General features: G+C 42.7%; 4 protein-coding genes across 4 annotated transcripts; 2 read left to right on the top strand and 2 right to left on the bottom strand.

The window, feature by feature from the left end:
* Positions 1–63: 63 nt before the first annotated feature.
* LOC137573966 (alpha-tocopherol transfer protein) lies at positions 64–1,230 on the top strand. Its single transcript, XM_068286071.1, has 3 exons — positions 64–384; positions 451–823; positions 897–1,230. Exons 1-3 carry the CDS (start codon positions 83–85, stop codon positions 1,152–1,154), a joined length of 933 nt encoding a protein of 310 aa, XP_068142172.1. The 5' UTR covers positions 64–82; the 3' UTR covers positions 1,155–1,230.
* Positions 1,231–2,577: 1,347 nt separating this feature from the next.
* Positions 2,578–8,598, top strand: galene. The gene is given in 7 exon segments (XM_068286152.1): positions 2,578–2,783; positions 3,242–3,392; positions 3,394–3,573; positions 3,651–3,897; positions 6,439–6,565; positions 6,619–8,012; positions 8,081–8,598. Coding segments are annotated over 6 exon segments (2,184 nt in total). The 5' UTR covers positions 2,578–2,783; positions 3,242–3,365; the 3' UTR covers positions 8,290–8,598.
* On the bottom strand, positions 3,899–4,953 carry LOC137573990 (uncharacterized PE-PGRS family protein PE_PGRS24). Its single transcript, XM_068286097.1, has one exon. The coding sequence runs from the start codon at positions 4,951–4,953 to the stop codon at positions 4,045–4,047; it is 909 nt and encodes a 302-aa protein (XP_068142198.1). The 3' UTR covers positions 3,899–4,044.
* Positions 8,388–12,408, bottom strand: Klp61F (Kinesin-like protein at 61F). Its single transcript, XM_068286151.1, is given in 8 exon segments — positions 8,388–8,646; positions 8,714–8,755; positions 8,757–8,906; positions 8,908–8,961; positions 9,019–10,217; positions 10,285–11,575; positions 11,639–11,939; positions 12,022–12,408. Coding segments are annotated over 8 exon segments (3,150 nt in total). The 5' UTR covers positions 12,111–12,408; the 3' UTR covers positions 8,388–8,622.
* Positions 12,409–12,571: the final 163 nt, after the last annotated feature.

Genomic DNA, 12,571 nt, shown 5'->3' with positions numbered 1-12,571 from the left:
ACTATCTAATCGTTGTTCGATTACCCGGGAGAACATGAGCGGTGAAAATTCGCTTAACTGCAACTTCATTCGACCATCAAACATGCCAGCGATACGTCCACTTAATGCAGAATTGCAAAAGAATGCCATTGAGCTGCTTAATGAGGTGCCAGATAGAATCGATAATGATATTGCCGCTCTGAGGGAATGGATCAAACAGCAGCCCCATCTAAAGTCCCGAACCGATGACCAGTTTCTGGTCAATTTTTTGCGTGGCTGTAAATACAGTCTGGAAAAGACCAAGGCAAAGATTGATCGTTTCTATACGCTGCGTACCAAATATCCGGAATACTATTTAGCTCACAATGTGGATTTGGAAAAGTGTTTGGAACTTTTTCGCTTGGGGTATGTAGAATTGTTTCGTTTTTAACTGGATCGCTGATTAAGGGATGTTATTTATACACCTAACAGAGTTATTGTCGTCCTACCACGACCTTTGAACGATAATGGACCACGTTTGGCATTCATAAGATCGGGTGTCTATAACCCCGATGTGCATAGCTTTCAGGAAATCAATCGAGCCTGCATGACAATGCAACAAATCATGCTTGACGAGGATGATGTGGCCATTGTGAATGGCTTAATTAGCATATTGGATCTGGCCAATGTCGGTATGGGACACTTTCTGCAGATGACGCCGGCGATTGCCAAAAAGATGACTGTCTATCAGGAGGAAGCTTTGCCATTGCGACCACAAGGAACACATTTTATTAATACACCAGGTGGCTTTGACAGGGTATTTAACATCTTCAAGCCCATGTTGTCACAGAAGCAGCAGCAAAGAGTAAGTCGTGGATTCAAATTAACCACAGATTAATCTTCAATGACCTTCTCTGAACTCTCCATCCCACCATTAGCTTTATGTGCATGGCAGCAAATGGGAATCCTTGTATGACAAGATCCCCAAGAAATATCTACCCGTGGAATATGGCGGTGAGAATGGATCCATTCCAGAAATTCTAAAAGAGTGGGAGCAACGCATTTTGGCTTACAAGGGCTATTGGGAGGAGGAGAAGAACTATGGAACAGATGAACGTTTACGTCCGGGCAAACCAATCGATTTCGATAATCTCTTTGGCATGGAGGGCTCTTTTAGACAGCTAAACGTGGATTAAGATTATTGTATCGATCGAAACAAAGAAATTGCTTGTTGAATACTCAAAAGTTTAATCTTTAGAACCATAACTAAAATGTTTAAATTTCTTATCAATTGACAGAAAATTGTTGCCAATGAGGCACACACACACACAGACACACCTATATGTTTATGATCAATAATAGTTATCGATTGAACGATAAGAGTAAAACCTTGTCCCTTCATCTAAAATAATATAGCTCTTGATTGGCATATGGTTCGAAATTGGTAACTTATCAGAATTCACATCAGAATCATATGGATCAGACTGAATTCGTAAATTGCATATTGCATACTTCAAGGAGCAAAGTTCCTTCATTTTACAACGGGGAGAAGTAATTGTCGCAGTCCGTTCTCTGTATTACATCAGGAAACAGATTAAACCAATCACAGAAGATGCCGTTTATAACGAGCAATCATTTGATTTGATAGAACACCTTGAAAGACTTTAAAGGTATTTAATTAATTAATTAATTCATTTTCTCACCTACATTTCGTACATACACCTATGTATATATATTTTTAATACAGATGTCTCCCGAGACGTCTCTTCCCTTTCATCTTTCTCACCTTGCCGCTGCGACTTCCGCAATCCCACGCATCTATCTTACCCACCGCCCACTCTTCCTCGTATTACTCTTAAACACCTGAACGTTGTGAAATAGCTAATACCTGAGAGCACATCAAAGTGAGAGAGAGAGCGAGAGCAATTCTAGCGCTTTCTCCTGTTCTCATAAGGTATAAAGAAACTGCAGCTAAAGGGAAGAGCGTCAGTTGTGGGGGCCACGTTGCTCCATTAATTGAGTAATAACATACCACCTCCCGCCTCCCGAAATACCCCTTGGATAGGCCAATGATACAGGTGATTGCCTTTTTGAAATCTTTTTCAGACAAAAGCAGGGAAGGACTTAGAGAAGTGGGGGCTGTTAGTTTCGTGAGGGCCAATTGTTCAATCATTCATCCCTTCAGGGACTTTCCCCTTCTTAACTCATTTCTTCCTACATCCTTGCCCAACCCTGAACTCGGTCCTTTTTTTAATCTCAGCTTAAAGATCGGTAACAAAGAATCCGAATTTGGAGTATCGAATAGAAAATTCGTCAAAATTTTTGAAATTTTCTTTTTGTTTTCCATTTCATTCAAAAGAAAATCCATTTGAGAATCAACCTGTAATATCAGAATTTCAAAGCGATGCGTTTAGGTTTGCCAGCCAAAGGTAAGAGAGTTCATTCCATTTCAAAATCCACCACAAACAGCTGATTGTTCGGAACCAAAAAGAAAACAAAAAGCAAAGAGAACAACAATCGAAAAGTGAATAAGTAAAAAGTATTTCCAAAAACACATCTCACCACATTTCGGGATGCCCAAAAATAAAAATTTGGTTCAGTTAATGTGAGAAACTCAAACGGATCGGGCCGATCTGTTCCTCAAGCGGAAACCAAAATATTCCTCACATATGTTTGTGTGACAGAGAGGGAGAGAGAGAGAGTGAGAGAGAGAGAAGAGAGATACATTTAGTGAAAACAAAATAAAAACTACAATTTATGGACGCAGCATGGAATTGAATTGGATAAATTGAAAACAGATTGCGGATAAACGATTTGCGTTAAATGTAAATTGAAATAAAACGAAATCATCATCGTCTCAATCAGTACATTAATATTGAAAGTTAATTTGACTTCTAATGAGAAACGAAAAGTACATAAAATAATTGAACGAAAATTTCTAGATATGTTATGTGGTTGGTTGCAAAAACGAAAAATGAAAAATGAAAACCAAAATGGAAATGATGAAGGCAGATGACTGAGTTCCAACTAGTCGTGATCGTGATCATGAGCATGTTCATCATCATAATCATAATCGTGATCATAATCATTATGTTGTTGGTCGAGGTGATGATGATGATGATGATCGGACTGTGATGGATGGCCTACTCCACCCCCAAGAAAAAGACCGAAATAGTTTGAAATAAAATAAATATTTAGACAAACATTTCTTCTCTTTCTGTGTGTGTGTAATTTGTTGTCCTTTTTTTTGTTTTTGTTTCTTCATAATTTATGTTCAACGAAGCGCGAAATTAGCCAAACAAGCGAAGAGCTTGAAACGTAGAGCGTGGAGGAGCAGGAGGAGGACGAGGACGACGGGGAGAGACAGTGGAGGGGGATAGCAGTGGTAAGGGTTATTGCTGGCAACCATGTCGGGCAGACGGGCCCAATCACTGCCCCCCGCATATGCTGGAGCCAGCTAAACCTCAACGTGGACCCTGTGTGACCGCCATATGTTTCTCTTGGAAGATACTCACCTGCATTGTTTCGCATGTTCTGCTCGTGCTTCTCGTTGTATCGTATTGTGTGGGCGGAGCTTATCTCTTTCAGCATTTGGAGGGACCCCATGAGGTTGAAGTAAGTACCTACACACACACACACATTCACTGACACACACAGCCTCACAATTTTCATTATGCTCTACCTGTGAACAGGTGAAACAAAATGTACGGCATTTACGTTTCAATCTAACTGAACGCATTTGGCTTCTATCGGATGATGCGGTGGTTCTACGGGAAAACGATTGGATAGCCAATGTGAGCAAACATTTGGCCAACTTCGAGAAGGACATACTAACAGCCATCAAGGCTGGTGGTTGGGATGGTGACGAGGACTTACGCAAATCCCAATGGACATTTGCCGGTTCCCTTTTCTATTCCATAATAGTGATAACCACAATTGGTGAGTTTATATGTACATAGTATTCATTTATTTCGAGCAACTAAACAACTAGGAGATAAAAGAAACCTAAACTAAGCCTAAGAACGGACTATATACAGCAGGGGGTAAAAAAAAAGACACAACAAAGGGGGGCTTCCTTTCCTTTTCTTATAACTTCTTACTCAACTTGTCGCTCACTTTGGAGGCAACGGAGATATCAACACTTTTGGCGCTCTTGCCTTCGGCTGCCGCTGGAGATTTCTCATCGAAACCAAAATTACCAGGACCACCTAGACCCAACTGTCCCAGACCGACACCGGCCAAGCCATAGCCCTCTGTATATTGAGGTCCCGCTGCGCCAAATTGTTGTCCACCGGGATAGCCGGGATATTGCCCGTTAAACTGTTGGCCATTAAAGTCTCCACCACCAATGCCAACACCAGGATAGCTTTGGTAGGGATATTGTATGCCTCCCGGATATTGTCCAAGCCCTTGTCCAGTGCCCAATTGGGCACCTGGATAGCCGGGCACATAGCCAGTGCCTGGATAACCGGCTCCAGCTCCAGCTCCGGGCAAACCGCCATAGATGCCCGGATAGCCACCAGCACCACCACCAATGCCGCCATTAAAGCCACCATAACCGGGCTGATATAGATTCGGGTACAATGGTTGACGTCCAATGATGCCTGTTGGTCCACCAGGTCCAACCAAAACGCCCGGATTGCCAACACCACCAATTCCCCCAATTCCACCGATTCCAAATTGTCCAGCATTCTGTTGACCACCTCCATAGGGATTATATTGTCGCGTTCCCACGTTGGGTGTTAGTGATCCTCTCGTGGTGGTTGGTTCCACCACATCAGCATAGTCCTCAATTTCATCATTCTCTGGCTCACCGGGTAAAGGTCGTCGTGTTGTTGGCTCTCGTCTCAGTTTATTGTCATAGGAATTCCTTATCGAGGCTGTGCGATCAATGTCACGAAAGGATCGTTCTCTGCGCCAGACCCAATGATCATCGCCGGCGACCACAATCACTCCAAGTAGACAGAGACCGACAATGAGGCAATCTTTTCGCATGATTGTTAAAAATCTTATTGCTTATTGTTGTTGCTGGATGGCTGGCTGATGACTTCTTCACACAGTGACCCGTATTTTGCGCTTGGACGAACGAACGAACGAATGACAACAGAATGATTGGGCTCTGAATGCGGCACACGCTACTTATATAACACACAACCACCACAACCACGACGACGACGACGACAACGACGCACAAACTCACTCAACCGGCGAGGGCAGCAGGTGGGAGGTAAACAAATGAATCAACTCAAACATGGCAGACGACGATCGTGCCAGACGGCAAAAAGAGATTTTTTTTATTTATTTTTTTTTTTTTTTTTGGGGTTTTTATATTTTGGTCAGAGAGAAAACCAACCACGTACTTCTCCGCATCCCTCCGACAATGCTAACCGCAAAAGAAACGGCTCATCGCTTGGATGAACGCTTCATTTGAGACGCCCAGGAACTGTTTGATGCAATCGATTATGTTCTCAATGATCACGTAAACTTTGCATAAATCGTGCAAGACCGCCCCTCCCTCTCCTCTTCCACGACCCCTACCTCAGATGGGTGATTCCTGGAAAATACGATGAGTTGACAAATTTGATTCCACCTACAAAATATGATCATCAAGTCATAGGTCAGAATCTATATTAGCTTTTTTTTTTTTTGGACACAGTTTGTTGCACACTGGGGACGTGAATGACCTTTAAAAATGGTTGGATTGGAGCTTGGTGCTGGGTGGGGATTGGGTGGGGTGTGGTGAAACGTGTCAAACGAAATCAAAAGTGGTATTATTACTATTATTATTAACCATCCAATTGTTTATGTTTTCGTTTTTTTGGTCAAAAAACCACATCAACTTCAGGGTCAAACGTTAGTGACCGATGACGATGATCTTTTTAGATTTAGATTAATGATGAGAATTTGTTGGTCTAGTATGTATGTATCTCTCTTTCGCTCTCTCTCTCTCCCTGTCTATTGCCTACTTATTTGGAATATGGTTATTTAAGATTTGATTTCAAATGGGTTTACTGACCGCTAAAATCATTAAAACTTAATTCCATTTCAACGTGCATATTTTCAGTCATTCATCTATGTATGTATCTATCTAACTATTTGTATTTGACTATCTAATTCCATTTCCATTTCCGCATTTCCGTAAGCGGCAAACTTGAAATGCCTTCTTTTGTACATTTTCTTTGGTGGGCGATAATTTGGGTTGGGTTCTTCAGTCAGACAGACTGAGAGACCCAAAAAAAAAGTAGACTCATTAGCATTTCAAGAACACTTTTTTTTTTTGCAATACCCAAAACAAATATACAATTGATAGTTGAAGGTGGCAAAGTAAACTCATTAAATGCCCTCTAATCAACTTGAAAAACATAAAAAATTAATTTTGGGTTTGGGGTTTTAGAAAAGTTTCTTCTTCAATTAACATTAAACAAATAACACTCGACTAGTTAAAGTTTCGAATTGATTAGATGATTCTCTATATGACAGGCTATGGCCACATCTCGCCACGCACGGATTGGGGCAAGGTGACAACAATTTTCTATGCCATCGTCGGCATTCCACTGATGCTGCTCTGTCTGTCCAATATAGGAGACGTCATGGCTACATCGTTTCGGTATGTATGATTGCGTGACTTCAGAAACTTTTCTAGCCAACTTTCGCATAAAGGTTTCTGTATTGGCGCATTTGTTGCTATGTATGCACTCGGACTGCCAAACGTCCGAGGAATCAGCGTTCCCGACAGCGTTCCATGCGTTCGCATCGCAATTCCTCACGCTCCCAGCCGCCGCCATCGTCCTTTCGCCGTTCCATACGAATGACTCAACGTTCGGGCAATGATTCCGGACTGGGTCCATCGATGGGACATGCCTACTCGGATCCAGAGCTAAGGGGGCGCTATGAGGATCGTGAGTTTAATTATCGTGGCAGCAGCGGACGCAGTCGTCGGCAACAGCAACACCAACAGCACTATAACCATGAACAGCGCCATCGACATACCATCTATGGCGACGAATACGAGCCCCAGACACAGACCCTTAACCGATCAAGTCGGTATAGCAGTCGCCAGCGACAGCGGGATCGTATGCGGGACCGTCATACGGTGGAGAGAGAACGCTATTTGGGTCAATCCCGGTATCATGTGGATGATGAGTCCATAGACGATTTCAGTGATATGCAACCGCCGGCCAAAAGAGCGGCCAGTGTAAGGTCAGTGCGTTCCCCTCAGCGACAAGATGCACGCGCATCGCGTGAACTACATCGTCTGCACTCGGCTCCTGGTCGTGGTAGAGCCAAGTCTGTCGATCCGCGACACGTCTCATCATCCCACTATGAAGATGTCGACGAAGATGTGGTGCGCAAAACTCCCATTATACCCAATAGATATGTGCTTGATGAATTCGAGGGTAGTCGAGGTGTTAGGAATGCTCCGCGTAGTCAATCAATGCCCCGGTCAGCACATCAGAGGCAGCGCCAAAGAGATCGCGGTCAATCGCCGCAGCCCCCGCCTGCCAATCATCGTCATAATAGACGACGAGCGGGTAGTCTGGGCCGTCAATCTTCACGGTACGGCAATCATCTGGAATTGCCGGACTATGATGCTGCTCCACAGCCTAACCAGAGGGAACACCGCCATCGACGTGGACGTTCGCCTCGTTACGGCGAGGACTATGTTGAGGAGAGTTTCGATGATGTATCAATCTGCGACAGTCACTATGAAGACTATCCACCACCACAGTCGAGTCGGGAATTGAGGCGAGAACGTCGACGGGAGCGCAGTGAACGCTTGCCCCCATCGCCAAGAATTATGTCACCAATGGGTTTTCCGGTCCAGCGACAAATACGTCGTCGTCCCAGCTATGACTACGATGAAGACGATTCCCAGTGTGGCGATGATGATTACTATGGTGACATACTGCCCAAGGATCGCCCAGTGCCTATATGGCTTTGTGTCTTTCTCGTTGTCAGCTATATATTGGGCGGAGCTGTCCTCTTTGCAGCCTGGGAGAATTGGTCGTATTTGGACTCAGCCTATTTCTGTTTCATTACACTGACCACAATTGGTAAGTACCAGAAATTCTATTTCGTTTTGGATAGATAATACAGTTCTTGGACTTTGGATCTTTCTCAGGCTTTGGTGATTTTGTTCCAGCCAAAGGCGTTAAAGATGAGTCCGAACAGTCAATTGCCTATTGCTCGCTATATTTACTCTTTGGCATTGCCTTGCTTGCGATGAGTTTTAATCTCGTCCAGGAGGAATTTATAGCCAATGTCAAGGAGGTGGCCCGCCGTTTGGGTATACTCAAAGATGATGATGATGATGATCAGGATGAGGATTGATCATGAGAAAAATATATATAAATAAAGATGTAGTAAAAGCGCGCGCCCCACTTTAAAAGTTCATCAAAGTTATTTTAAAGATATCGATATAATACATATATAATATATAATACAAAGTTTATTATTCATTTTTGATTTCATACGGTGCAATAATGATACGATTCAAATGTGAATGGGATGCAACTTAAATTTTTTAAAATGCAAAAATTAAAAAACAAAAACTATTAAAAAAAAAAAAAAAAAAACACATCTACGTACATAAGAAACTAACAGATAAAATATAAAATATGAAATAGCTGTGGTTGGCCACACCAAAACTGAAGCGTTCAGTCGTCAGGCCACATTCTCTTTGTTATTCTGAAATCAATTAGAATTATATTACAGGTTTATTTCGATGGAGTAAAGAGCATGCCAAATGACTCACCTGACGATATAATGGAGAACTTCGAGGCGACAGCTTACTGGGGGGTTAGGGAAAGGGACAACGAGTTGTTCCTGGAACTGCTACTTCGCGGTGGCTTCAAACTGTTGTTGTTTGTTGTTGATTTGCCGTTACGACGCTTTGTGTTAACACCATCCGGCTCAATGGGTGTGGAATTCATGATGGTCTCCGTTTCCGGATAACTCCTGCACTGAGTGCAGAGATTGATTATCTTCATCATCATCGCTAAGCTGCAATAAAAGTTCAAGTTTGATCGATTTGATGCGAATATCATTTATGAAACTCACCTCGTCTATTGGGGCTGTGGTGTCCAGATCGGACCAATCCTGCTCTTGGCGATATCTCTTAACAATATCCTGATGCGGCAAGGTGCAGACCAAATTACGAGGATAGACAAAGGTTCGTTTCGATGGTGTTGTTCCAGTGGGCGCATATGTCTTAAATTCCTTTTGATAGAATTGATCTAGCAGTTCTTGGCAAGACTGAAATTGGGATCGTTGATTGTTGGCATGATCAGTGACTTGATTTTTCGTTTCCGTTGCTTTCATGTCAACAATCATCATTGTGCCATTGACCGTATAAAAGTCATTGTTGATGGTCTGCTGCATCTCTTCATTTCTTTGTTCCAATAGGCGGTAATGCTTTTCGGCAGAACTCTTGAGGAACTCGCCATGATGCTGGAACTTATCCTGCAAATGCTTATTATGTTGTTGGCAAGCTTCCACATGGGCCTCTGTCTGCCTGGTCTGCTCCGTGTGGAGATTCTTCGCCTGCACTTGAAGCGTAGAACATTTACCAATGGCTTGGTCTAGACAAACATTAACCGCCTCAAACTGACTTGCAAGCTCATCTTTCGCAGTTTGACTAAAGGCAGATGCCAATTTTTGATTGCTAAGAATGTCAGCCCTCGTGTGTTCTCCTATACTCTGCTTAGCAACGCGACCTTTTTCTAATTGCGAAACGCGACCGCACATGCCGGCAAGCTTCTCAACTCTCAACTGCTTAACCTCGTGCAATTGTTTCATAAGAGCTTCCTCTTGTTGGGCCAATTTTCGCTCAGCGGCAAACTCAGTCTGTATTAGCTGCAGCTGCTCCGCATCGATATGATTCAGTTCGTTTAGTTCATCGAGCTGTTTCACGATTTGCTTCACATGTTTACTTAAACACGCATCATTCTGATCTATTATTTCGGAGAATTTCTCTTGCATGACGTCCAGGCTGGATTTATGATGCTCATTATTCTTCTCCAGCTCCAACAAAGTATCTTGAATCTTCTCCTGCAGATGCAGTTCCAGTTGCTTAACCTGCTCGACCATTTGTTGGACCAATTTCTGTGTATGTTCATCACAAGAGCTGGCAATCTTCGACACCTCACCGCTTTGAAATTCATATTGATCATTCAAGGCTTTCTGGCAAAAATCCTTTAAGGTGAGTATGCTGCTGGTGGAGTTGGCTACAATCTGCTGATTGACATTTTTACATTTGGCTATGGGGGAAAAAAGAAACAAATTATATTAATTACTTAGCCACCATAAATAGCAATAGTGACCTACATAACTCTATAGTTAACTTCTCGTTTGTATTGATCTGCTGGCTCTCAAACGAGCACAGATTTCTTTCAATCGTATCCAGATGCTCCTGCATGCGTTCCTTGAACAGATCACAGGCATTTCGAATCTGCTCATCCACATTGCGACGCTTCTCAATGGTGTAGTGCAATTGGTTGGTATCTTGGGTAGCCATATTAGCAACGTCCAGAATTTGATGAGCTTGGTTGGTCAGCTCCTCTTCGGTTTTCACATGTGAAGCCAACAGCTCTTTTTTCTCCTTGTAGCGCCTCTTGGTCTTGGTCAGGACCTTCTTAGTTTTCTGCAACGCTTTTGTTTTTGTTAACAGGCTCATGCTGATTTCATTAAATATCTTCTCTTTGTTTTGCAGCTCGTCCTTGAGAGCCTTGAGCAAAAGCATTTTCTCATTTAACTCCTTATTCTGCGACTCCATTTTCAGATGGATCTCATTGTAGGTCTCCTCGGCCAAGTAAATGCCATTCTTATCTCTGGCCGCCATCAAATCCCGTTTCAGTTTGTCAATCTCTTCTGTGTACTCCTTGAGAACCGTCTTTTTGGTCAACTTCTGATTAACTTCAGGCTTGTTTTGAATATTTTTAGCCCTATGGGCATATTCCAAGGTACTGAGTGTCTCCTCAATATCCTTGTGTCCAGGCGAAATGGTAGCTATAATCGAAGTTTTTGTTCTTCCACCCAATGACTCTTGCAGAAGACGAGTCAACTTGGACTCACGATAGGGAACATGCGGAGCACGATCCACCAATGCTGTAATAACACGACCCAAAGTCAACAGACTTTGATTAATATTGACTGTCTCCCGCACACGTATTCCTTTCTCATTGCCCGCCTTGGAGACATTTTCACTGCCAGCCAAATCCACTAGATTCAACTTGCCAATCTTTAGCATGTCATCACCATCGATGCCATTCTCTCGAATGTGAACAACCATGGAGAATACCGTATGGGAACGGGAGGATTGAGCATTCATCAGTGTGGTAGCTGTCCTGCGCCGCTCCTTGCCCTTCTCCAGCAACTTGTAAACATCGTCTTTACTATGTACGGGAATCTCTTCAAGACCCTGAATGATAACAGAGCCCTTCTTTGTGCTGTCATCAAAGATACGAATTTTAATGGAGTCATCCGTGGACAGCAAGTCGCAGAGCTCCTCATTGTATAGCTCCAGATATGAGATGCGCATGGTGAATTCCACTTCCATCATGCGAAGCTCATCAAAGAGATGACTTAAGGCACGGGGAATCATGCCAATTTCAGTATCCTGTATGGGTACAGCATAATATTAAACAAAACATTTGCCATTATTTGATGCTATTTGACTTACATCTTCCCACGACGACTTGAGCTCAGCACATTCGTTGCCCACCATGGTATGGGTCTTTCCGGTGCCAGTCTGGCCATAGGCAAAGACCGTGCAATTGTAGCCATTAAGCACTTCCTCAATCAGTGGCGACACCACAGTGGCATATACTTCACACTGCTTGGAGTCCTGTCCAAAACTGCGATCAAAGGTAAACTTTTTGGTCAGCTTAGAGTCCACAGTGTGGCGGGTGATTATCTCTCTAGGGGAATGAACTTCCACTACTTCGTTAGAGCGTATGCCACGCTCACGGGGATTTAATGGTCTACAAAGAGAAAGGATTAGACAATGAATATGGTACCACAAACAATAAGAGGCATCTTAATTCTTGGAAAGGATTTACTAACCTTACACGCACATACACCTGAATGTTTTGATTCGATTTGCGGGTAGTCGGCTGTTGCCGAGATCCGTTTGGTCCATTGGTGACATCCATTGCCAATCTTTTTTCTCTTTCTTTAATTTTAATTTTACCGCGAAAAATTAGACAATGACGCTAAGGCAAACCACAACTATAACTGTGTCAACACACTTGCAAGCGTCCCTGTGTGTGTGTGTGTTTGTGTGGCGAGTGTATCTTGAGTTTTGAATGAACGTTAATAAAACTTAACAAATAGTAAATTTTCACTGAATTTACACACGCCTTTTCTAAAATTCCTACTAATCAACCTTGGCGTCTTCTGATCTGACCGTTTAGTTTCAAATTGCTGCGCAACTGCGTTATGTGCATATCGATATGTCCACAAGCGATACCAAGATTTTCGATAAATTAAATTCTCTTGCGTATATTTCCATTTTGGAATTTTTACAAGGTCTAACAATAGTTTAATTCCAAATATTAAATAATGCAATAAATATTTTTTAACAAAAAAATTTCGATAAATTATTTAAGTGATT

This window comes from Drosophila tropicalis, unplaced genomic scaffold, assembly GCF_018151085.1.
Source record: "Drosophila tropicalis isolate 14030-0801.00 unplaced genomic scaffold, ASM1815108v1 contig_443, whole genome shotgun sequence".
NCBI classification, from domain to species: domain Eukaryota; kingdom Metazoa; phylum Arthropoda; class Insecta; order Diptera; family Drosophilidae; genus Drosophila; species Drosophila tropicalis.
The sequence above is the reverse complement of the archived record's forward strand: the minus strand, read 5'-3'. Positions and strand labels throughout refer to the sequence as shown.

What these genes read in the sequence shown, in the direction of transcription:
- LOC137573990 (XM_068286097.1), bottom strand. Translation starts at nt 4,953, where the DNA reads ATGCGAAAAGATTGCCTCATTGTCGGTCTCTGTCTACTTGGAGTGATT.
- LOC137573966 (XM_068286071.1), top strand. Translation starts at nt 83, where the DNA reads ATGCCAGCGATACGTCCACTTAATGCAGAATTGCAAAAGAATGCCATT. An exon ending in TTGGAACTTTTTCGCTTGGG is followed by an intron (nt 385 to 450) that starts GTATGTAGAATT and finishes TACACCTAACAG; the next exon opens with AGTTATTGTCGTCCTACCAC. An exon ending in CACAGAAGCAGCAGCAAAGA is followed by an intron (nt 824 to 896) that starts GTAAGTCGTGGA and finishes TCCCACCATTAG; the next exon opens with CTTTATGTGCATGGCAGCAA.